This window comes from Sceloporus occidentalis, unplaced genomic scaffold, assembly GCF_023333645.1.
Source record: "Sceloporus occidentalis isolate IW3139 unplaced genomic scaffold, rSceOcc1.0.p SCAF_9, whole genome shotgun sequence".
Lineage (NCBI taxonomy): Eukaryota > Metazoa > Chordata > Lepidosauria > Squamata > Phrynosomatidae > Sceloporus > Sceloporus occidentalis.
The window spans coordinates 7,523,881-7,550,073 of NW_028316989.1; the positions used below are offsets into that span (position 1 = coordinate 7,523,881).

Here is a 26,193-nt window from a genome sequence, read left to right on the forward strand (position 1 = left end):
GCGGAGCAACCTTGGAATTTTGTTTTTAAAAGATGATAATATAACACCACAGTATTGATGATACTTACTATGACAGCCTTTGGGAAAGAAACAGCTTCACACCAGTGAAACATTCCAGTGGAATCGAGCAAAACTTTACTGCGCTGCTCTTGAATGATTTCAGGAGGTCTGAATGGACAGATAATGAATGGCAACGATAAGTAGTAATATGTTAATAACAATGTAAATGACACTTTATAAAGAACAAAATAATTCCTCATACCAGGGAATTAAAAATCTAGAATTAAATACAAGGGAAAGAATGGGAAAATAAATGGAAGAAAATCTAAACAGGTAGAGGATATATTATTATTATTATTTCAGTTAGAAAGACTTGGGCTTTGTTCATTAGAGTTTAAAAACTATAAAGTCACCCAGGACCAAAACAGACCAGCTCAAAATGTTGATTTCCTGGTGGCTTGGGATATGGCCTCCAAGATGTTTAGATGCTTCTTGGCTGTACAGACGTGGATGGCTTCGTAACACTCTGGTGGTGCAATGTTTACATGCCACACGCTGCTGGAGCATCCTGAAGCAGCCATAGGGTCACGGCAGGACAGGAAAAGGCAGCTTTGACAAAGGAGTGGATCTTTGCCGCTTCTGTTCAAGTGGCTTCAAGTTGGATTGAGGGCATGGCATGTGATTGCCATGGTCCCAATCTGTCTTTGCGGGGGGGGGGGGGGGCAGCTTCAAGCCACCTCTTCAACCCATCTGTTTCAACCCTCTGGCATTTTTCAAATAGCTCATAGAAAAGGTATATTTTTAAATGGAAAGGTAGAAGAAATAAGAGAGGCAGTCACACAGTTACGTTCTAGGAGACAGTTATGAGCATACAGGATAGGAAAGGGGCCATTTCAGAGAAGAGGAAATCTTAAGACAACTGATGAAACCAAACAAGCAAAGGTCTTAGGGTTGCCATAGGTCAGAAAGGACTTGAAGACTAGCAACACACAACACAGACATATTTTTATAAAACATGAGCCCTCTCCTTTCTCCCCCAATAAGGCTCACCCCACTCATGCCTTCTCTTCCACTGAGCTCCAGGGTTTTAAAAGGACACAGGCAAACTCTGCAGTCTAGTTCAGCCAAAAGGTAGACATTTTGTCACCCCCTTCCCTTAGAGTGTTAGCTGGTGTGGCCCCCATCCATCTAGTGATGCCCCTGAGACAACCACATCAGAAGCAGGTGTTAGGGGCCAACCACCAACAAGACATTCAGCTCTGTTCAATGGTGTGCATTCATCTCTGTTGAACACCCAGCCATTCAGCTCTTTTGGAGGATAGAGCTGTGTATGCAGCACAACCTGTCCTGCAATCTCTAAATTAGCTTGCTGTGCACAACTGCAATACAGGACATTATCTTGTTCCTTCCTGTTGAAATGATACTCAGTTGTACCTATATACATGTAATGGGGAGCAGGGAAATGTTGGTCTTTGCTTCAGTTAGCAAAAAAATATTGTGCCAGCCCTGCATCTCCCCTTCCAAAACAAAACAACATAACCAAACAGCCCAATACCAAAAATGATGCAAAAAGAATTTTATGAAACAAAATGACTCTTTTTGCCCAGTTAATGAAGTAGCAAAGAAGATGTCAAGCAAAGCAGAAAAGGCTGGGCTAGATGGTCTTTCTCTTTTCCAAAAGGTGTGCTCATCTATAAAGTCCATATCTATGGAAGTTCATGTTGAATTCCATCAATGGATGGAACATGTTTTAAATTATAGACATTGCTTGATCATGTTCCCCTTCCCCCACTGACTGAAGTCTGTTGAAGCTGTATTTAGTGCACATTTGAAATGTGGTCTGTCAAGCCATGAGCTGAAAACCATTTCCTCCAATAGCCTTGTGCAAGACTGCATTCCTGTGCATTTGTAGCTAAAGTTCATGTCCAAAATACAAGCAGACGATTCAGTCTGTGAGTTCCATTTCTAGGAAAATACACAAAGAAATGCTAAACACCTTGTTGTCTCCAATGATTTTTAAGGTTAACATACAGATTGCCATCATCAAGCCAACATATACATGCTACAGTAGGCTGATGATGCTACAGTAGGCTGATCCCGTACTAAAGCCTTCAATGAACAGTGGTTCCCGCCTTGCCAAAATCACTTTCCGCCCTTCACTGAATAGCTGGTATAAAATGTGCGTTAAGTTCACTCCGCAAGAAGGAAAGCACAATGCAGGGCCATGTTCTTTGCCATATAAGGGAGGGTTCTTTAAAGAGACTCACATTAGTGGATAATATGGGAGAATAAATAAACCAGCATATCACAGTACACCAACGCCAACAAAATACATTTCTGTCCATTAGTCATATGGCACCTCCCCAGCATTTGAAACCTCCTCCCTCCTGCCCAGATGATGGATCGGTCAGCTGCTGATTAAATTGTGTTTTGGCAAGAGGGAAGCTATCTTGTTGCAAGCTCTTTTAACTCAGCCCAGCTCAGCAAATCAATCAGAGCACACTTTTCCATCATCATAAAACCATGATCTATGTACACAAGCTGTCACAGATGATAGCTCCCTTCACTCAAACATTATAGGAAGCATCTATGCCCTAGAGGGAACACCTGTCAGAGCCTTGGGTAGGAAAATAAAAAGGCAAGACTGCTTGAAACACACTTCATCACAAAGGCATCCTTCTCCAGAAAGCATTGTGAATGAAAAAAATAAAAGAAAGAAGGGATGCTCATCTATCTCTTTGTGGCTTAACTAATGTTCCCATCTGCCATATTCCACACAAATGATGTGAGCTGTACAGGAATCTACATTTTTTTTGGGAGTGATCATGATATTATTCTAGTGAATAGAGAATCCACACTGAGTATCTTCAGGCACATGGAGCAAGAAGAAAAGAGGCTTAGTGGGAAATATAGGCCCCATACAGACAGGCCAAAATAAAGCTGCTTCGGGTCACTTTGGAGGTATGCTGTTTAAATGGTGCATGCGTCCTAAGAGTCCGGAAGTCACATCAAAGCCATGATCCAGTCCTAAGGACTGGAGTGCAGCTTTGGCACAGCTTCCAGACTCTTAGGATGCATGCATCATTTAAACAGCATACCTCGAAAGTGACCCGAAGCAGCTTTATTTTGGCCTGTCTGTACAGGACCATACATGGACAGAAAGGTTCAGCAAAGGCTGCAATAGCCAAGTTTTTCACAAGGAAACCTAACAACTCTGGTTATGTTTTCATTCAACACTGACTAAGTGATGAGTGAATGTTTTGTTCATTTTCCAATATCCCTAAATATCTTCATAAAAGACTGTGCTGCTTTTAAGAAGAATGAAATGGAACATCTTGTGGTTAGTTTAATGCTAATTAAATGTATGGGGCAAATCCTATCCACACCACAATCTTCAGGATTTTGTCCTTCCAGAGAACACACATTTCCTTTTCATAACCTATAAAATGGTACATGGCAGGCCTGTGCTTATGAGAACCTAGATCTCCTTCCTAATACCCTTTGCAACAGTTTAATCTGAGTCCCCATTCAGCAATTAAATAAGGATCATTATGACATGATTTATGATGTACTTGCAATTCTTAGAATTATTGTCGGTAATTAAAATATAAAGCTTCAGTCATTCTCCACATATTCAATCCAGAGTAAAGAACTGACCAGGTTATAAATAGACTCACTTACACAAGGCTCACAGGGCAAAACTAATTAAACAACTAATTCTTAGACACTTGGATTAGGAAGGGAAGATTCAGATTTGTAGATTTTTCCTGGTGCATGGCTGCTTCTAAAGAGTTAGGATTTCATCCAAATATATTATTAGGTCTCAGATGCAAAGATTCCCTATCTTTCCACATAAAAGGAACAGGGAATAGGGACTTCACATTGATCTCTGTATGCTTTGTACAGTTGGCCCTTGATATCCAGAGATTTTTGTAAAATCTGCATATTCAACCATCCACAGCTTGGAAATATTAAAAAAAATGTATAACATCCAAAAAGCAAATCTTGATTTTGCCATTTTAAATAAGGGACCATTTTATTTCGGCATTGTATTTAACAGGACTTGGGCATCCATAAATGTTGACATCCACAGGAGGTCCTAGAACCAAACCCCAGTAGATACCTGAAGTCCATTGTACAATCTATACAATATTGATATGCAGGAACCCTACATCTATCACATCACATCACTTTTTTTCTTCTTCTTCCAGTGTCCTGCTTTGTAAATTTATTCTTTGTAAAGACAAAACCTAGAAAAGGATAGGTGGACTTCCCATTTACTTAAAGTGGACTTAAAGTGGGCTCGCATTAGGAAATATAGTCCCCATTTAGGAAATAAATAAATAGTTCTAGTTTGTAAAATCCTTCAAACGTATCATAGAATCATAGAATCGTAGAGTTGGAAGAGACCACAAGAGCCATCCAGTCCAACCCCCTGCCAGGCAGGAAATCCAAATCAAAGCATCCCCGACAGATGGCCATCCAGCCTCTGCTTAAAGACCTCCAAAGAAGGAGACTCCACTACACTCCGAGGAAGGAGTGTGTGCTCCACTGTCAAACAGCCCTTACTGTCAGGAAGTTCCTCCTATTGTTAAGGTGGAATCTCTTTTCCTGTAGCTTGGATCCATTATTCCTGGTCCTGTTCTCTGGAGCAGCAGAAAACAAGCTTTCTCCCTCCTCCTGTAATCTGATTCAGATAGCCTAAGGGGTCTTCCAGAACATTTGTTGTAGCAATTTGTATCACACAATTCTCTGCCGTTTAATATTGCTTGCTGTCACATCTTCTTGAGACACCTTTCACACTGTGACATTTTCTTCATGCTTTTTTAAGCCACCATTAATATGAGTGATAAGTTCTGCACATTTTGGTTCATTTGTGGGTGTCTTCTTGTGATGTGGGTAGTAATCTCATCTATGTACAATTTCATCATCTCCCTTATGATTTCCCTTTGTTTCTTGTATTTCTGCTTTACTTTCCTGGACCTGCATGACTAACAACAGTGTGGGGACAATTTGATGGTCTTCATAAAAACGGCCAGAATACATTGTTCTTAGTGTGACTTGCCAAGCTGATATATATGATGGGAGTGAAGGCAGAGAATATGAAAGACCATGCCACCTCCTCACATACACTCTTTAGATTTTGCATGCCATGATCTCAAAACCATAGCATTGCTCCTACTCAGCTATAATGGTTGTTTACGGTTGTTGTTGCATACCAAGTCTTCCATGCTTGTTGTTGTTGTTGTTGTTGTTGTTGTTGTTGTTGTTGTCTGATCTGCAACATTTGCTGCCTTGGGTCTGTGTCCTCCCCAAGTGGTTGCCTTTAGCCTTGTCCTCTGGTTCTGTCTGCCTGCTTTCTGTTTCTCCCATGTCTTTAATTCCTAGCTGTTGCCTTGGTTGATTTTTCTCCCTAATTCTTTTGCGATGTAACCAAGATAAATATTCCAACAAAATTAGCCTGCATTTATTTAACCTTAGCCAAAAAGCCACTTAGGCTGACATGTAAATAGAGAAGAAAGCGTTGAAAAATATTTATTCTTGGAGAAAAGATAGTGGCACCCAATTTTACTGATAGGGTTCACCACCTTGGATATCTCCTTTCAAGTTCAGTGTAAAAACCCAGTGCAGATTCACTGTCCCAACCACTCCTTAAAAAGCCACCACTGAGGGAAGGTACATGTAATTCCATTCCATGATGCACCAGAGAAATGTGCTATACTTAATTGTAACATGGGAAAGCATCCATGATTTTGGGGACAGGCTTTTCCATTCATCTAGAAAGGAAGAAAGAAACGGGAAAGAATCTTGTCTGATGTGCCAGGTGCTGCCTTCTGGCTTGTTTAGCTTTCAAGAAAGAGTTTCCTCGAGCAAATAATATCAGAGTTTCTCAGAAGCCCCACTACGAGGTAGAAGCCAGGTAAGGTCAGAAGTTAAAACCACCTTGTCCAAGCTGACAAAGAAAAGCGGAGCCTTCTTTAATGTAACAACACATTTCACCCACCCCTGCCTGTCTCCCTTTTCTGGAGAACAGAGTTTTACACTTGTCCTTCACACAAATAACCCGAGGGTGGGAATTATTCAGAAAGCTCATGTTTGACACCCCATCTGTTCATTTCTGACAGCGATATATAATGTAAAGCTATAAAAACTTGAAAAATAATGCAACATAAAAAGGGATTGACTTGGCTCCAAGAGGCCATAAACGGTAACAAATACCACTGTGTGATTTATTTTGTGCTGTAATCTTTACAGTAACTCATCTTTCAGACATTTCCTTGTGACAGGTTTTAATAATATTAATGCCCAGAGCAATCCAAATCATCGCCAATAGACATATTTATCAAGCTGCCAATCCAAGTAAATGAAATTCTATAAGCAATAATGTAACATGTTAAAAGGGAGCTAATAAAACAAGTCAGCAAAGAAATATTACTTCAAAGAATTTTCCTTTCTCTCTAATCCGTCCCTGAATGTTATACAGCCAAAATGCAAATCTTTCCCCCCCTCCATGATTTATTACTGCAAAAATATCAGTGACCTTTTTGCAGACTCCTGCGCAGCCTCTCCTACGCATTAATAAAGAGTGCAATGCATTCTACCAGATTAAGTGAATGCAGGAGTGCTTAGTTTTATTGGATGTCCTTTTCTTGGCTCATCCTGCCTTTGGACCAGGGTTTGATGAGTAGCATCAAAGAGTAAGATCTTATGTCCTGGAGATTTATGAAAGACTGGTGTGCTGTAATTGCACCTTGGCATCTAAACAGGTATTTATGAGCAATTAACCACATGTTAGGTAAGTTTCAATTAAGAAGAAACATCAATTTAGTTTTGTTTTCTACTATGTCCTTAAAAAAACCGGAGTGATCTCTTGCTCTCTTTTACTTTCATGTATCCCCTTTTTATATGAAATGACAGTTTCCATACTGTAATTGTATGCTGGCGTATCCCCTTCATGTGGAATCTTATGTAAAAAATTGTATCTTCTCAGTGTGAATGGGGGGAAAATAACCAAAATGAAATGCAAGACATTACAGCAACAGCAAAAGGAGATTCACTAATATACAAAGAAAAAAGAATAAAGTTTATATTTCTCTTTTGCTCCTATGAGCTCAGTGGAATATACTTGAATCTCTTTACCACTTCATGCTCAGAAAAACTCTCAAAGATACAGCAGGTGGAAAGTAATTGGCCAAAGGTTAGCCACTGGGGACTTGCACCTCCAGGCCTTCAGCTCCCACATCCCAGTCCTGCACTCAAACAGCTGTACATCCAATAAAAATATTCAATGATCACAGAAGATATGGACATCATGAATGAGGAAAGGAAAGTGTAGGCCCAAGAAACTGAACATAGATGATGCAGTCAGCATTCAGAAATCATGTAGGGATTTGGTTTGATCGATTTCTGGATGAGAAAGAAGCTGGGAAGCCTACTTATGATCCACTATGGAAGAAAGACTGAACATGGATGAAAGCTAAATGCTAAACCCCTCTCAGCTCCCTTACACCCTCCAGCAGCAGATGGGTTTCCCCCCCCCCCTATATAACATGCCATGCAGATATTTATTAAGATGTTCAAGTACTTTCAAGCAGAGCAGGTCAATGTAGGAAGTGAAAAGGAAAAAGTGGCCAAAATGTGCAGGTAGAAATAAGATCCAGCAGGGAAAGGGAGGGAGGCACTTTTTAAAGTTATGATATCAAAGCAAAACATGGTGAATATACTCACCTGCAGATATGCAAACACTATACAGTGTGCTCGCATCATACGTGTACACCCTTTACGTGGCTTGGGGATGCATGGGGAGGAAGGGGCAGTGCATCCCATAGGGACTAATGGGGCGTGTTCCCATGGCACGCCTTACATGCCAGATGGGTGCACTCAATGAGAGAGGTCATGGAAATGAGCAGAGCAGTAGAAGACAGTAGATAGTCTTATCTACTACCCAGTCTTCTACTCCTCTGTTCAGGTCTTGTAGGCTCAGGCCCAGATCAAGGTTGACTCAAGGACAGTTAACAGCAAGAACTGAAGCTTACAAAGGCTGAACTCAGGACCTCCATTCTGTTCAGATTCTGGTCTGTCAGGATTTGGGACAGAAAAGCATTTGTTTCAAGAAAGTCAATTCTTTGATTCACTAGCATGGCTGTCTAATTTTTCCTGGAGTTAGTGGAGGAAGCAATTCTTCTTCACTCTCCAGGCAATGTACCTTGACTGCTTAGGTCTTAATATCTGGATATAAATCCTAGTGTACTCCTGCATTTTTGTGCTACTGAATGAGAGCTGCTGCATCTTTCCTTCCCCCTTGATAGACTCCTCCTTTTAGGCAACTATATGGGAGGTGAGTACATACTGGTTTTCATACTGGTTATAATTATATCGAATTTGGCCAGATGAGATTATTGATAACTTTTCATTTGCTTTTTTTATAAAAAGGAATGAGAACCTTTAATTGCCATTCAAAATCATGCTGTTGGTATTTAGTGATTAAAATAACACATTTTGAAATTGTTGCAGTGAAATGTTTAACAGATGAAGGATTGCAAATCAGTTTTAATGAATTGTTAACAGAGCACCCACTCTCATCTTCTCCAGCAACATGGCCACTGTTTCCTAAGAAGGAAGTTTCTGATGAAATGTTTGATCGATGAAATGTTTTTTGATCTCCTTTGAAGAAGTTATTCATTGGGGTTAGCTGTACACTAGATGCTACTGTGCTGTCCAGCAAAGAACTAGAGATGCGAAATCACAATTTTATCCATAAACAGGACAGAAAGAATGTGAGAATCTGGATTCATGTTTTACTGAATTTTTACCTAGGAAGCCAGCAACATTGACAGATTTGTTCATCTTTAGTCAATGAAAGATACTGTATGTTGAGTTTTAAATTTCATTCTGTATCATTCAATAGTGGGGAAAACCCCACAGTATTTTCTCCACTGAAATTTTCAAATAGATGTTAATGTTGTAAAGCAAGATGCTCAGACCAGTTGCAGTGATCTAAACATGGAAATTGGTTGCGCCACAAACAGGGCCATGATGGAGGGGATCCAGATTGAAGTTTCATTATTATAAGGGGAAATAAAACGTTCGCCAAACTTATTAAAACTATTGATGAAAACATATTCTACTGTATTTATTTATCTATTTCATAAAGTATATGTAAAAGGCTTGGATCTAAATGTGGTAAACCTGAATGCATCTTTACTATATTATGCGCAAAACTGAAATAGCACTTTGATTCCAATGTCATCTATGCTCCTCCACCAGCTGTATCTGTACACAAGGCAATAAACCTGGTAACATTTTGGGAAAAGAAAAATCTTGATTGTCTATCTTTCACAAATGCTACTAGCTCTGTACTGCGTTCCACAGGATGAGAGTCGCCTACAGTAAATAATACTGAATAATCCCTCACTGTAGTAATCGTCTTCTCTGCCATTTGATGGTGGGAGTTAGCTTCAAGGACCAAAGGGACAATGGCTTCCTTCAGTGTTTGCCCTCCCCTTGTGAGGGCTGTGTAAGATCTGAGAGTGAAAATCCTCTTCTCTTTCAAGTTAAACAGCTGCAAAGATTTCAGCAGTATCTGTAATCCCCAAGGTGTAATCCCACAGTATGGAAACTCACTTCTCTTAAATACCTCCCTCTGGCATAATTGACTTTTCATGCTCATTTTAATAATGATATTTCAGCAGGTTGAGAGAGGACCTTTCCCCCTTCTTCAAATTATATTATAGGGAATGGGAGGGGATTGGAAGACTGTGCTATAAACTTAATTATGATTCCCCTTCTGACAATGTTGGATCAATGCCATGGGAATGTCTATGTGTTTCTAAGTTATGGGAAGGGTGTGTTTCCATAGCCACCCCAGTATTTACCACTGCCCTAACTGAATTTAGGAAGATATTTGAGTGTTTGACTACAACACTGGAGATCAGGCATCAATTCCTTGCTTGGCCATGGAAACTAACTGGGTGACTTTGGGTGAGTAGCACACTCTCAGCCCTAGAAACCCAGTGATAGGGTTACCATAAGTTGGAAATGAATCGAAGGCACACAACAACAACAAAACTGTATAATACCAATTCAGTTTACCGGGGGGGGGGGGGGCAAATTGAAGCTTTGGAAGGGGGAATTTCAGTTAGGCAATCAAAGGGAAAGTTATTAAAGACCTTTCCCAATACTATGGTCCTGATCTGATCCTTGTCCAAGACAAACCTACCACCAAGGAACATGAAATTTGGGCAGGGGTGCATAGGGAAATACCATATTTCAAATTATCTGAACCCAAGCAGTGTAGGACTTTAATGATCATAACCAGCCCTTTGAATTCTGCCCTGAAATGGATCAGTACCCAGTGAAGCTGTTTCAACAAAGCAGTTATTGTAACCAGCCATAGTCATTATTCCATCATCCCAAGACACATCAATGGGTCTTGAACCCATTGAAATTTCAGAGCTGTTTCAAAGGCAGCCAAACTCACAGAGGTGGCCTCTACACTGCAGACTTAATGCAGTTTGATGCCATTTTAACTGCCATGGCCTAATGCTATGGAATTATAGGATTTGTAGTTCTGTGAGACATTTAGCCTTCTCTGTCAGAGAGTTCTGGTGTCCCACAAACCACAAATCCCAGTATGTCATAAGATGGAGTCATGGAAGTTAAAGCAGCATCAAATGTATTAATTCTTGAGTCTGGCAGTGGCTGGAGAGTGTTACAGTAATCCAAACATTGCATTATATCCTTCTGCTACAATATTTCATACAGTTCAAATCCTCTTTCAGTACAAGATTATAGTTGTGGATACCACCTTCTCATAGGAGAAAGGGTCTATAGATTTTGTAGGGTTTTATTTTGCTATGCTTTGAAAACATAGGTTTCCTTGAACATCATCAGTGTAGCATGGCTGTTGAAGTACTGGACTGGGTTCACAGTTAGTCTTTTTCAGACTAATCTACTTCTCAACAGTTGTTTTGAATAAAACACTGATAGATTGAAATATATATATATATATATATATATTTTCAGGCAGGACCTTTTGCTTAAATGGATAGCAGAAGGTTTTGTTTGTAAAGAGAGGGAATGAGGAAGAAGAAGAGGAAGAGGAAGGGAGGGGAATCATTTATATATTTTAGCCATAAGACTACCATTATTAGAATTACCAAACTTGTTGTCTGTACCCTCTTCTCAAAAATTAATCCAGTCATTAGGAAACACTTCCCCCTTTGCCGCAAATTAATGAAATTGGTCAGGAAAATAAAAAATGGGGGGGGGGGCATATAGGACATCACAAAAACTGTGTGATAAAGGTGTGAAAAAGCATGCTTCAAAAGCTGCTCTCAACACTGAACTGAAACTAAGAATGTGCAGTCCCTTGTGCTTTGCTGACATAATAGTTTTAGAGAAACAAACCCTGGCCGTACCCTTCTGCTTTTTTTCTGGCTCATGTGTGTCAAACCTGATCTGCGCAAAGAACGAACTGGATCTAGCGCTTTAGAAAAGTATTGTTTCTCATTCACTATAATTCTCATTCACTTTGCAGGAAATGATGTTCCTGAACATGCTCAGCAGTCCAATGTGGTTAATGATGAATCCCACAAAAGTCTGTAACAAGTCTTGCCTGCTCCATTTACCATTGCCTCTTCAAAGAAGGAGGAAGGAAAAAACTAGCACAGAGGGATAATGGGGGGCAGTTGAAGGGAGAACTCCAGACCTGAATTCAGTGTGAAGTGGAATAATGTGGCCTGGAATACTCATATATTCAGTTTATTTCCATCACCAAGGACAAACCTTTGCCAGGCAAATCTATCCCCTTTGCAATGGTAAGAAAGGTACCAAAGGGATTTTTCATCCTGGTTTTACAAGAAAGACAACCATCTTTCTTTGGTTTCATTCCCACATAAAAATTTCCAAAAACCTGCATAGCCAAGAAAGAGACTCAGCTATTCTACCTGTCAATGTCACCAAGCAACTCTGTCTCAGGGATAGTGGTTCTTCTTGCTGCGCTTTGATCCGGAAAGGTCAGATAATCCTGCATAGCTTTAATCCGATCTGAAATAAAAACAATTAAGAAGTCATTATTTAGGTTTTCTCAACTATCTTTAGAAAAACCTGAGCCTAGACAAAGTCATTTTGGACATTCCCTCATGCAAGAAAACAAGTATATGCAGATAACTTCTTCATTTGCTTCAGACTTATGATAGCTGCCAAGTCAAATCCAATGTTATTGTCAAGTCAAGTTATGGTGATAACAGTGGGAAGGCAGAACCATTAATGAAGAGGAAGCTTCACCTTAGAAGAAGAGCACATGCTTTGCTAGGAAAAAATACCACTTCAGTTCCTAACATCTCCAGTTAGGGTTGGGTAATAATACTACCCGAGGCCCTGGACACTGTCCAATGAGATAGACCAATGATCTGATTTGGTCAAATAACCAGGTTGCTTATTTTATGCTTTGGGATTTATAGCCTGCCTTTATCCTGCCTTTCTTCCAAAATGGGATTCAAGATTGTGGTTGATTTTCAGTATTAGCCAAATTAGTTAAAAAGCTTTTCACAATAGCCAAGATCCTACATGGGAAATGGAGCACAAAGTTCCATAGAGGTGGAAATCTGTTTTGTCCCTCTCCCACAGGCTTTACTTTTCTCATGTGTTTCCCTCCCAATACAGTCATATTGTGGACAGATATGGCCATTAAGCATCTAATGATTTCCCTATAGCCAGATGTACAACAACAAAGGCATACTCCAGGAGTACCAGGGAGTCCTCCTAAGGTTCTGGAAGATGATGTTATCATTGTGTGTCAGGTTATAGAGGTCTATTCAGAGACTGTTTGGCTGTCTCTGGCCTCTACATGGCCATATTGACAGAGTTCCTACAGGTAGAGGTGGATCTGAGGTGGCTCAGGGACATTGTGCAAGGAAGGTAGTGGATATCTTTCTCTATAGTGGTTATAAAAAAGACATATACTGGCAAATATCTCTGGCAAGATGTCAGCCTATATCATTTGCTTGTAAGATATAGTAAAAAAGGGAAACAACACACATTTTCATACGGATGGATTTTCATATTTTCTGCAGTTTGTGAATAGTAGATTTTCTTTGGAAGATCTTGCCAGGCAACTGATGCAACTCTAATTAGTGTATACTATATGCTTGGTACTTATTATGCCATATCTAACACACTGAGACATTACTAGGGTTGATAAATATGATTCTCGAATGTTGGGAAGCCCTTACATGGAGAATCCTGGATTTATACGACTCTACACAACCCAGGATTTATTCTGCACAAAATTTACACATGATATTATTTTCTGAGCAGAAAATACTGTTTTCTGTGCAAGCACAATACATGTGAATTTTGCACTGAAAAACAAACTAACTACAAACTTGCAGGTGAAAGAAAGTTGCTAAAGTTATTCATTGCTTTATTCAATTAGAGAATAGGGAAGATTAATTAGAAATTAGATAAGACCTACACCTGTCTTCAACCTTATTTTAGTAATGACATAGATTATTTATTAATGTTTTAGGTTATTATCTAGTCTGCCAAAGATACAAAACTTGGAGGGGTTGCTAACCCATAAAAAAAGTAGGAACAGAATTCAAAAAAGCTTGATAAACTAGAAAATTAGGTTGAAACTAATAGAATAAACTTCAACATGCAAAATTTGACATTTAGACTATAAACAACAACAAATGCATGGGTATAGTTTGGGGTATACATGGTTTAGTAGTAGCATATGTGAAAAGGACTTTGAGGATACTGTTGATCATAAGGTGAACATGACCCCACTGCCTGATGCTGTATCAAAGAAGTTAAATAATATTTTAGCCTGAATTGAAGAAACCTACCAAGAAAATCCTATGATACACTTGCCTTAGGGTCAGCATATGTTGGAAACAACTTGAAGGAACACAAGAGTAGAACTATAGTTTCAATAGTTTCTTGTGGGTTTTTTGGGCTGTGTGGCCATGTTCTAGAAGAGTTTCTTCCTGACGTTTCGCCAGCATCTGTGGCTGGCATCTTCAGAGAATGCTTGCCTGGAAAGGAGTTGGGTATATATATTGTGTGACCTGGAAAGGCAGGAGTGATTTTCATGTGTATTGTTCTGTTGCTAATGGCAGGCCTCAGGGTGGGAGATGCTGGCGAAACATCTTCTAGAACATGGCCACATAGCCCGAAAAACCTGCATAAAACGATGGAGGCCGGCCATGAAAGCCTTTGACTTGATATAGTTTCAATCTTAACTACTGCATTCAGTTTTGGGTACCTCTTTCTAAGGAGGATATAAAGTTGGAGAGGGGTCAGAGAAGGCCAAGAGATATAAGAGATATGATAAGAGGAACAAAACATATGAAGAAAGGTTGAGGCAGTTGGGCATGGCCAACCTGGTGAAGAGAAGACTGAGGGATGACATGACTGCTGTCACAAAGAGGAAGGGGCAGGCCTGTTTTCAACTAGTCCTGACTGGTCTAATAGGTTTAAGTAGAAGAAGGGTAGATTTTGATTGAATATTAAAAGGAACTTCTTGATAATAAGAGTGGTTCATCAAATTGAACCAATTACCTAGAGAGATGGTAGAGTATCTTTCTCTGGACATCTTCCAAAAGAAGCTGGACAGCGACTTTCTGGGGATGCTGTAGTTTAGTCCTCCAGATGTTTTGGATTTCAGCTCCCAGAAGCTCTAGCCAGTTGGCTAACAATCAGAAATTCTGGCAACTGAAGTCCAAAACATCTGGAGGACCAAAGTTTGGGAACCACTGTGCTGGAGATTCTGCACTGATCAGGGTGTAGACCTGCTGGCCTGCGGTACCCTTTCAAAATTGATACAAACATATAGTGTTAGCACTACAGCAGGGATGGGGTTAAGGATGGCTGTTCATATTGTAGTTCACTCAGTATTCCTAACTGTTTGCTATGCTGGCTGGACTAATGGGAGTGGTAGACCTTAAACATCTGAAGAACTACACATTCTCCACCCACCCCTTGCAATGGCGAGAAAGACCTTCAGAAGCATATCATAATAATCTATCATGAATATGATGTATGGGCAAGCTGACAGGTGTGTTATTCTGAAATCTCAGTGGGTAACTCGGTTCTTCCAGGCCTGTGTAATTTTCAAAGGAGCAAAGCAACTAAGTTAGTAGCAGGGTTTGCCTGCCATCTGCTGTTGAGATGAGAAATAAAGATGTTCAGGAATATACTCTTGAAGGGTGCAGTGCTGAATAAGCATAGCCAGTATCAAGAGGTGAGTAACAATTCTCTACGTAGTGGAAATGACCTTAGCTATAACTAGAAATGGCATTGGAGATAGAAGCCTCTGTTTTGTAGGTCTCTGTACTGATGTATCAGCTCAGTACATCAGTGAGCCCAAGCAGAGGTCTTATGGAAAGTGAGACACGACTGGCATCATGCCTAGCAGCACAAGCGCTGGTAAAGTGGTTCCAAAATGAGAAGTGACAGCTGCCGATTAGGGTTAACAGTACAAGTCAAATTTATTGCAGTTTGCAATTTTCTAAGATCCTTGGCCTGATTTTCAAAAGCACCCTTTAAAACAATGCAACCTTGTGGGTTGCTCTGGTACTGTGCCTTTCCACACATATTGAGCGTAGCCACTCATCAGAATGGCATAGAAAGGATGCTAAAATTACGTAAATCAATTTTCTACTGTTCTATGACCACAAATAAATGATGGTGATGAATTTTCATATATATATATATGTGTGTGTGTGTGTGTGTGTGTGTGTGTGTGTATTCAAACAACATATGTGTGCTTATTAAGGCAGATGGAGGGGAGTGGAATAATACATTCTCTTTCTCATCAGAGAGGGATGCTTTCACGTTTTTCACAAAGGATGTGAAAATGTGTCACTTTCATTTTTATTCTGTTTCTACCATCATCATGCTCAGTTGTGTCCAAATTTTGTTATACAGTGCGTCCACGTCATACACACACGTGCTTTACGCTGCTTTCAGCATATGCTGAAAGCCGCATGGGGAGAAGGGGCGGTGTGCCCCATAGTGCCCACATGCCACCGCACCGCTGCCTGCACAAGCCCTCATTCATTTAAATGAGGCTTGAGCATAGGCAGAATTTGCTTCATGCGGGGGAGTCCAGAACGGACCCCCCACGTAAAGTAAGGGCGCACTGTAGGTTGAAAGACTTTATTGCTTCTCCTATACAAAATTCATATTTTAGTATACACTTTTTTAATACACTCATCTCTCCACATTAACTGGGGTTAGGGGCACATGACCCCCAGGTATATGGGAAAACAATCACAAACAACTAAAACACTATGTTTTACCTGAAAGAACACCTCTCTAGGAATCTGTAGGTCCTCCAGTGCAACTATGTGGTCAACGTCTGACAAACACTGGCCATACACTTGAGCTGGAGGACCTACAAATGCTTACTGGAGTATTCTGCATAGGAATCCTAAGGTCCTTTGGTGCATACACACACACAACTTTCCCACATTAATTTTCAATGTGGCACAAAATCATTTCTTTCTTTCTGACATATTAAAATGACTAATGCCCTAGAAAGACAATCCATAAGCGCATCATTCCAAGAGGGCATTGTTGGTAGTGCCACTATAAAGCAAGGCTACAAAATTACTTTATTTGACCTGAGGCTCTCAACAAAGGTATCCATTTCACTAGCCAAAGCATACCTTGCCTCAGATATGCTCACATTTGTGATATTTGCAAAGAATTTCAGCAAAACCAACTGTACATTTTAAAACTGTGAACAGCTAAAATACACACAAATGAAAAGCACATGAAAAAATGCTTTCGTCAATGTTAAAAATGGTGAATAAAAAAGCACACATTAGGAGGAAGGTATAAATAAATCCAGATATTAGGAAAGGTACACCTTCATCCTATCCTGGGCATCAGCTGTTATGATACCTTTCCATCAGTGTCAGCAATAAACACCCTATTGATAGGTGATAGGCAACAAGTCTAGTGATCCAAACTTTCTTTTTCTCAAATATGGTTAGCTTATTCTGAAATGAATGCAAAATTACCCGAAATTGAGAAAACTTTTCGCCCTTTGCAACGACACTTTCCAATTAGTTCTGGATTCATGATGTGACCGTGGCAAATCTTGCAATAATTTCGAACCCTGGATAACAAAAACTGAGTCAAAACTATTGCACTGAACTTAACACAGTAGTAAATAGTATAAATATTTGATACAACAATAATAAGCCAGAACAATCCTGTGCCAGATTTCTAGGTTCTGGATACAACGGGATTCGAGATGGGAAAATATTCAAAAATCTTTTCTAATGTTCCAAAAAACATATTTTTCAAGTATGGAGAAACCTTATGAGAAGAATCCTGGACTGACAAGAATCTTTGCAGTTTGGGACTTGTTTTGCACAAAATTCGCACATGTTTGTTTTATGCAGAAAACAGCATTTTCTGCATGTAAAATAATATTTTAGAGTAGAAATATTAACTCATGTGCAGAAAATGTTTTATTTCTAGAAAAAAAAGCTGTGATTGGAGTTTTGTTGTTTGCAAAATGAACACATGGTCAATTTGCCTAGAAAGCAGCATTTTCTGTGTGGAGGGGGTATACTTTTATGGAATCATTCAGGACGCATGTGAGGGTACATGTGAGACTATAGTGTGTATTTCTGATTTATGGTAACTCTAAGGTCCAAAACACATTTCAAAAATAATCCAGTTTGACACTGCTTTAACTGCCCTGGCTCAATGTAAGGGAATTCTGGGAACTGTAGTTTTGTGAGACCTTTAGCCTTCTCTGTCAGAGAGCTCTGGTGCCACAATAAACGACAGTTCCTAGGATTCACTAGCACTGAGCCAGAGCAGTTAAAGCAGTCTTAAACTGGATTATTTCTGCAATGTGTTTTGGACCTAAGTCCAAATATGTTTTCCTGGCCACGCTTGTCCAGAGAGGGTTTGGCATTGCCTTCTTCTGAAGCTGAGCCTTGTGTTACAGGAAGAACAAAAGTAGGAGAAAGGATAGTTTCCTTCCTCCTCATTCATTGTCCTTATCCCCACCATAATAAATTCTATTCAGTCTTCACTTACATAATATTAACTGTTGTTTCTAAGGTTCTTTTCTTTATTTCTTTAGCTGAAGCTCTTGCCCCACTTCCACTCCCAAGTGGACAAATACATGAAAGCGCACATGGCATGCCACTGGCTGTAATCCATTCCAAAGAATAACATTCTGAATATAATACTAATTTCAAATCATGAATGCCTACAATGGAAAGCATTTACCTTCTGAGTTCCGTTACAGATCTGGCAACGAAAAAACCCATCGTGCTGACATCAATTTTAATACTGGATGATGGGTTGATCATAATGCTGTGGTCAAACAGTTTGAGAATGATAATAAACAGGTTAATTTCTGCTTCATGCATTGAATAAAAGTTGTCACTCATATAGCTACAGGTTAGAAGTGGGTGGTGATGGGCAAATTGGGATGAGGGCTACATTGGCTGGTCTGGTGTGGGAAAGGGACTAAGCAGGTGTTTCTCCTTTTTCCATGGCAGGTTACAGGGGGAGAATTTATCAGATTGGTATACACTGTGGCACCCTGTTAGTGAAGAGTTGGGCTCTAGAACCTCTATGGGTCATTGGGTCTGAGGGGGTGGAGAAAAATTCGGTCCTTGGAACCAACCTAGGAGTTTACTGTCTCTTATGAAGTCTTCAAACTTGGGGGAAGGGGTAGGCCTCTGGTTTGCCTCCCAGTAAATGACTGACTGGGCAGCAACCAATGGTTTCTAGATTGCCCACAGGGTCTGATGTTTCTCCCAAGGGAAGGTAGGGGAGGCTGGTCACAGGTTGACCACCTGGGCCTCAACTGGACCCTCATCTGGTTGCTCCCCCAACCTGCTTTGCTTTCCCTAAATCCAAATTGAGTTAAATAGGGTATATGCCAATAAAGTAGCCCTTATTTAACCCATTTATTTGTGCATGACCTCATTATTTCATGGTTGGTCATCGATGCCCATTTCAAAGATAAAAGAATTCACAGTTAAAGACAGGAATGCAGAACTACCATCCTGCATCACCTGAGGATTTCACCTTTCTTTACAGAAATCAGATCACCATTAGATTAGCTGGGGCTATTGCTAAATGTCAGAACAAATGGCTCTTGTGGTATATTACACTCAAAGTACAGTGAGAGAGTAGTATCTGTGTGATTTCTTATATTTAGAAGTGTTCAGTAATAGGTTTGGTCACCTGTTTGCATGAGGACCAGCTTGATTTTCAATAGCAAGGAGTATAAGATTAAGCTTCACAAAACACAATCTAAGAAAAGAAACGAGCTCAGATTAAACACATGAATGTGCAAATAAACAAGGATTTAAAAAACCTGGTAAATTCAGTGTTATGTTATCTGTTTTTGAATATTAAACATCCCCTAGTCCCTGGTGGGACTGATGGAAATTTGTGAATATCAGTTGAAAAAAAAAGTTATAGAGTCACCTCTAGATTTCATATTCTGATCAGGATGGTTTAGGCAGAATGTTGATAAATATTTGGGTCCCAGGCACATTGTGCAAGACACTCTGCTGAATCTATGTAAATCTGGGTCTGTATTTGGTGGTCCTCTTCAGATCTGGTCTAAGAAATTACTGGCTGAGGTGAAGGACAAGATGTTATCTCCCCACCAGCCCATGCTCAGAGGCCTACAGGACTGGCAACTGAAAAATATTTAAACACTGGCAGTATGAGTTTCCTCAACCATGCCTACAGAAGCAGACCAGTTTAAGAGTTCCAGGACAGGTTGCCCTCCAACAGGAGAAACAGTTAGGAGGCCATCACTTCTGATCCCCAATATCTTCTGATTGAGGCACTCTACGTCATGTTAGCTCTGATCATCTGGATGATAGAATCCTTGGGAATCCCATACATGTTGTGTTGAGTTCCATGATGTATGACAGAGGGAAAGTACATGCATTAAATAAAGATAGTAATAACCATGGGTGTTCACTAGGCACAATTCTGCCATCCCCCTCAGCATCATCATGGTGATCACCATTGGTTGGATGGGATGTGTATGAGGGAAAGCCTGGTTTTCAGCTAACTGGTTTGGACTATGCTTACCTGTTGAAAGGACAGGTATGCCCATCTGGTAAGGAGAGGATAGGTGAATGGTGTGGGTTGATAACTATGAGTGAGGGCTAAGAAATCAGGCTAAGGGGGAGGAAAAAATAAAGTACTTACCGGCAAGCATCTCTGAAAGACATGTCAACGAATTCAGTGGAGAAAAGCTGGGTCATCACCTTATATTCTTCGCCTTCTACTTCATATTGGCTTGCAAAACTAAGACCCTCTTGCTGCAACAGATATAATTATGATTTGAGCCCTATTTGGAGGCTTGAGTTTGTAGTTTCTGCTAGACTTGTGAGCTCTGAAGTTTCATGGGTTAGCTTAGGGCTTGTCCTATTAATAGCAAGAATGAGGCAGTCATTTGAACAGACATTTCTGGGTGGTGGTAGTAAGGCTGGGAAAGAGCCCTGCACTCTCTTTTTATTAGCATGCTGCTGTTCGATATAATAAAGGATGTCACCCCATTGCAAGTTTTGAAGAAATATCCAACCTCTAGTCCATAAGCCTTTATGCATGGAATGAATAAGCACCAGAAATAAGTTCTGCTGGATCAGTATTCATGCTACATATGCCTGACACTAGCATGAAAGAGTTCATGAACATGTAGAATTAATTATATTTGTAGAGCATGTGTAAACAATTCTGAGAAAGAGGATGGGCTTTTGTACCTGAAATATTTACTCTTTTAGGTGCAGCACCACAGTGCATTTCATTTTCTTGGGTTGCAAATCCTTTCCAAATGAACTACTGAACTCAAGGGGACTTGCTTCTAAATAGACACATCTAGGATTGCAATATTTATTCAGGAAGAAAATATTTAGCATGCCTTTCAGTAACACAATCTAATGATGGCAACAAAAATATAATTCATATCTCCCTTTGCCTATGGACTGGGCCCTTCCTATGGGGCTGTTCAGTGTCTCATGTGGCCTTTGAGATGTTTAGTAGTTTCCTTGAATGAGCCATCAAGACTAGTACTAGGTGTAGAGGTGTTGTGCACAATTTAGATGATTTTTTATTATTAGATAATATGCCATGTGATGTCCTGTTGGTGGTTTTTAGTACACTGGCAAATGAATTAGGGGGTCTTGCAGGATTTGAGCGCTAGGGTGTCTGTTTTAAAATGTGTAAGAAGACTACACTTAGGGGAATTCCAGGATCTCACTGAACATTTAAATTTCATGTTCAGTGGTAGTAAGCCTTTTCTTCAGTGCCTCTGTGATATTATTGGGTATGCGTGTGACTAGGTCTCATTATAGAATTAAACTTACAAATAAAATAAAATAGAGGACTTGAAGTTTAGATGGGATTTTTGAATGAATTCAATGAAGTTTCATTTTGGAGGGAGGAGTATAAGCTCAAGAATGCTTTGCAGATTGCTTCAGATGCTGCCAGTTCAGTTGGCTTTTGGGTATATTTTGGAAACTGGTTGTCCAATTTTGGTATCCTTGGGGTGTGTGTGGCTGGAACCAAAGCCCAGAACACACCAAGGACCCACTGTATTTGGAGAAATGGAGTACTAGGCAGCAATGGCATTGACTGGAATGGAAACACATGGTGGGGTGGAACTATTTTAAACCTTCAGATTATCTTGGTAACCAAAAACAAAACAAAACAAAAACAAAACACCCCCCGCCCCAAAAAAACATGTCTTCAGTTTTCTTGTTCAAAGACCCTATATTCCTCTCCCATTTGCATGGGAGAACTAGCCTATCTCTATTCCATGCTGATTTGCAAAGAGAAGGCAATATGACAGTGGAGGTAGAAATGGGAGATAATGACTAGAGTGGGTTTTCCAGGATAAGGTTGTTTGTTTTGAGGTCCTTTGGAATGTCTTGGTTCCAAAGAATTCATGGAACAATTTTCAACACAAAGGGATCTTCACTTTTGACCTCTCTTATTTGCCTCCTGGTTAAAGCAACAGCCCATAAAATAAGAAGAAATACAAAATCACCTGTAAACTTTCCCGGACAAACAGACTGGTCAACACTGTCGTCAAACCAGGTACCATACAACTCTGTGCTATTAACCCTAGCTTGAGTTCAGCAAAGCAAATGACACTGTCCCCTTTCTTCCATTCCCAGTTGGGAAGCTTTGGCAAGTAGAGCTGTTTCCAGGTAAAACAAAGAGAAATGCAAAGGGGTGAGAAATCATACAACAGCAGTTTCCATTAAAAACAACGACAATAGCATTCCAAGACAGTAGTAAACACTTGTTCTCTCACCGTCAGAAAGAAAGAAAGAAAGAGGAAGGGAAGGAAAAGTCTAAGGATGTGAGATAATAAAAATCCTCAATATTTCACAATCCTTAATTCTGCTTTTTGCTTATTTTCTTTTAAAATAAAAATAGATTTGTAGATTACTCATCCTCATGATACCTAAGTGACTTTCCTTGTGTAGTTATACTGAAGGTAAAATATAACTAGTCTAAAATTCAATGGAAGTGAACAGCACCTGTTCTTTCAACATAACTGCCATGTTATCTTCAGCTCCAAAATAGAAGTGTTCAGAATTCCATCCAGCTGCTATTGCTTTCTTATCAAAGCTATGCTATTCCATCTTAACCTCTGCTTTCCATTTTTTCATTTCCAAGTGACATTAACAGTCCATGACCACTGAGAATATTCAGTTTTTCACTGGGTTGGGAAAGACTATTGTTTGTCCTCTTTGGTGTGTATGTTTGTGTGTGTGTTTGTGTGCTTGCAAGTCTCCTGTCAACTTATGACCACCCCACGAAGTTCATAGGGGCCTGTTACAGACAGCCAAAATAAAGCTGCTTCGAGGCACATTGGAGGTATGGTGTTTCAATGATGCATGCGTCCTAAGAGTCCAGAAGTCGCGCCAAAGCCATGCTCCAGCCCTTCAGGACTGGAGCGTGGCTTTGGTGTGGCTTCTGGACTCTTAGGACGCATGCATCATTGAAACACCATACCTCCACTGTGACTCGAAGCAGCTTTATTTTGGCTGTCTGTAACAGGCCAGGGTTTCTCAGGCAAGGAACACTCAGAGGTGTTTTTGACAGTTCCTTCTTCTGAAATATAGCCTACAGCACCTGGTATTTCTTGGTGGTCTCCCATCAAAGTACCTAGGCATGTTTAAAAAATACTGTTTGCAACCTTGGGGCTTCCCTGAGAACACCTCCCTCTTACTGCTCATTGGTTTCATTTTTGGCTCTGTCTCTCCTGACACTTGTCACCAATGTATGGTATGAGAGAAAGTGACTAACTTCTGTGAATGTTGTAGCATACATTGACTGGGACTTTCCCACCTCCACTTTTCTACTGCAGACTACACACTCCCCCATATAAAACCACCATTTCTTTGGGGTTGGACTACCCAACAAAATGATATGCTGCAGTTGAAACAAGGCACAGTAGGAAAATTAAGGAGCATAAATGATTTCAGTTCAGTTTGAGCTCCAGTCTTTAAAGATGTGCTCCACTATAATTTATCCTTAAAGAAAGCATGGCCAACCTTGTTAGCAGACTGGAGGATTTGTATTATGACTCTGGTACTTGGGAAGTGATTCTTGATGGATAGGACCCTGCATGGAAAAAAAAGTGTTGATCAGTATGCTTTTTGCATTTAGGATTTAGTAAGGATAATAAACACATGTTAAGGAGAAGGACCACCACAGTGGATATTTTCATCTTCACTGAGTGCAGGTCATTTAATACAAATCATTCATTGGGTCGCTTTGGGTAGCTATTGATGCCAATGTCTTCTAAATGCAAAATATTCTCCCGTTATATTATCATCTAATCGTATTCTAAGTCAACACAAAACGTCTTACTATCCTACAGTTTAGGGTGTGCCAATGACACCTAAATCAGATTTGAATCTATTTTGATGATTCCAATTTGCCCCCCCCCCTTTTTTTTCCAGGGAGATTTAGACATGATCCAACCTAATTTTGATCCAAAAAAATAATCCAGAAATCCGAATTTGAAACACCTGGATTGTTCCACCCACTATTAAAGTTAGCTTTACTATAATGGCTGGAAATGTATTACTATTCAGTGGTTTAGGGCATGTGTGTAAAATAAAGCAGAAGCAGCAAGCAAATTCTGTCCTTTACATTTCATATGGGGAGAAAGTCTGAAAAGGAGTTCTGTACTCATGGATGGAGATGCTACAAGAGGGTCAGGGTAGCTTGGGTGCTCTGCTCACAGATTTATTTTAACCTGTTTTTAACTCCTGAAATAAACTCCTGCTGTTTGTTATAAAATCCCATTTTTGTTGCAGAGTGAAAAACCTACCCTACCCTGGAAACTAGGGCCAAAATGGGTGTAAAGGAAATGCCACTAATAAAACTGCTACTTAAAAAAACAACCCTGAAACCAACACACTTGCATATGCACACATACAAATAAACAGATACTGTGCAGTGTAGGATGAGACTGAATGGGGAAAAGATTAGGAAAAGGAGACTAGAGTTTGCACCAAGCTAGAAGAGATGCTACTTACACCTACACCTGCAGTGCATGGGAACAAATCTGTATTTCACATCTTCATGTTAACATGATTTAGGATATATTCACACTGCAGAATTAAAGTGGTTTGACATCACTTTAACTATCATGAATCTATCCTACAGAATCCCTGGATTTGTAAGTTGGGGTGCCAGAGCTTTCTGACAACCAGGCTGAATACCTCACATAGCTACTTGTAAAGTACAGTGATCATGATGGTTGCGGATGATGAAACCTATAGACCAACACAATGGAAGATCTCAGGAATGGGAAGGCTGGACTACTGAAACCCAAGACTGAAAAACCACTTTGCACATTCTGTCTTACCTCATGATGTTGGACGTGTCCTCAATGTAAGGCTCAACAGAACATGTGTCAGCCAAGATGAGACATGCTTCAGCACTATGCATCTGTTTCCCAAGACAGTAAAGGGGATTGTAACCTTGGTTTGTATAAATTTTATTCTTATACATTTATATCACATACTTGGCATTGGCAGGGTCTTGGACCCTCAGTATCCATTCCAACTTTATAATTCTATTATTCTATAACTTACAATGTGCAAACGCTGCACGGCGCTTGTCTCATCATGGCGCCCCCCATGTGGCAACATAGAGGCAACATTTCTTCTTTGGCACAAAGAAATGAAAAGAGGACCAGTGGGAGGGAGGTACTGAGTTGACCAAAAAATGGGCATAGGTAGCCAGGGGCCATATTTGCCTACTGTTGGTGTACACACTAGTGAGTTTGATAGACTATTGGCCTGACTTGATATAAGACAAGGTTCCTACCTTCCCATCATTAGTTTAGTTCCATGAACATTTATTCATAGCTGAGGCTATAAAGCCTACTTTTACAGATGACGATAACTACCTGAACTCTCAGAAGATCTTCAGTCTTCATGACAGTACCTTGGAAGAAACTGCTATATGCAGCATAACATCTAAACACAGTTTCTAACTCCAGAGAAGGGGGATTTCTACATAAGAGAAATAGAAACAAGGGTAAACATTTTGGCATTTTGGTACTGTGATGATGGAAGTCTTCCTCATTCTGGAACTGTCTTTTAATAAAGAATATGGCCAGTGAGCAGCAGAAATTGCATTTCTATATCCATTCCAGGCTGATTCAACCTTCTATAAGTCACCTGAAGGATGCCAGTTCAGCTCTGCCAAGGTCATTATATTAATGGAATTGCATATAAGAAAGATATAAGATGCAACTGAGATTATGACATGGTTAAGCATTCAAAATTTATCCTGTGGTACTCACCCTTTAAGAAAAAGAATGTATTTCATGGTATCTATGTCAGTTCAACAGTACAGAAGGCATTTACTAGTTTACATTTTCAAACTATGCCCTTGGAACATCTTGGGGACAGGTTCTGCAAAGTCACCATAGAGCAGCACTTTTGCCATTACAGTCAGGGACAAGTGAAGGACATTAAAAATTATATCTTACTCTGCTCTTTTTATGAACTCATAAGGAGAAGGACATTGGATGATATTACAAAACATGCAGAATCTTCACCAGTTCAACTTAGACAATGAAGAAATAGAAGCAGTAAAAGAATTCTCATACCTGGGATCAAATATTGATAGAGACAGGGACCG

At 40.0% G+C, this 26,193-nt stretch overlaps 1 protein-coding gene across 1 annotated transcript in view; it reads right to left on the minus strand.

The window, feature by feature from the left end:
* Positions 1-26,193, minus strand: part of KCNU1 (potassium calcium-activated channel subfamily U member 1) — a 54,055-nt gene that overhangs the window by 17,115 nt on the left and 10,747 nt on the right. Inside the window, exons 11-19 of the mRNA XM_089538206.1 lie at positions 25,454-25,559; positions 24,908-24,990; positions 23,583-23,652; positions 22,064-22,216; positions 20,224-20,336; positions 18,268-18,354; positions 17,037-17,134; positions 11,949-12,048; positions 69-168 (exon numbers count right to left, since the gene is read on the minus strand). Coding sequence (XP_089394332.1) covers positions 69-168; positions 11,949-12,048; positions 17,037-17,134; positions 18,268-18,354; positions 20,224-20,336; positions 22,064-22,216; positions 23,583-23,652; positions 24,908-24,990; positions 25,454-25,559 — 910 coding nt within the window. The remainder of the gene's footprint in view (positions 1-68; positions 169-11,948; positions 12,049-17,036; positions 17,135-18,267; positions 18,355-20,223; positions 20,337-22,063; positions 22,217-23,582; positions 23,653-24,907; positions 24,991-25,453; positions 25,560-26,193) is intronic.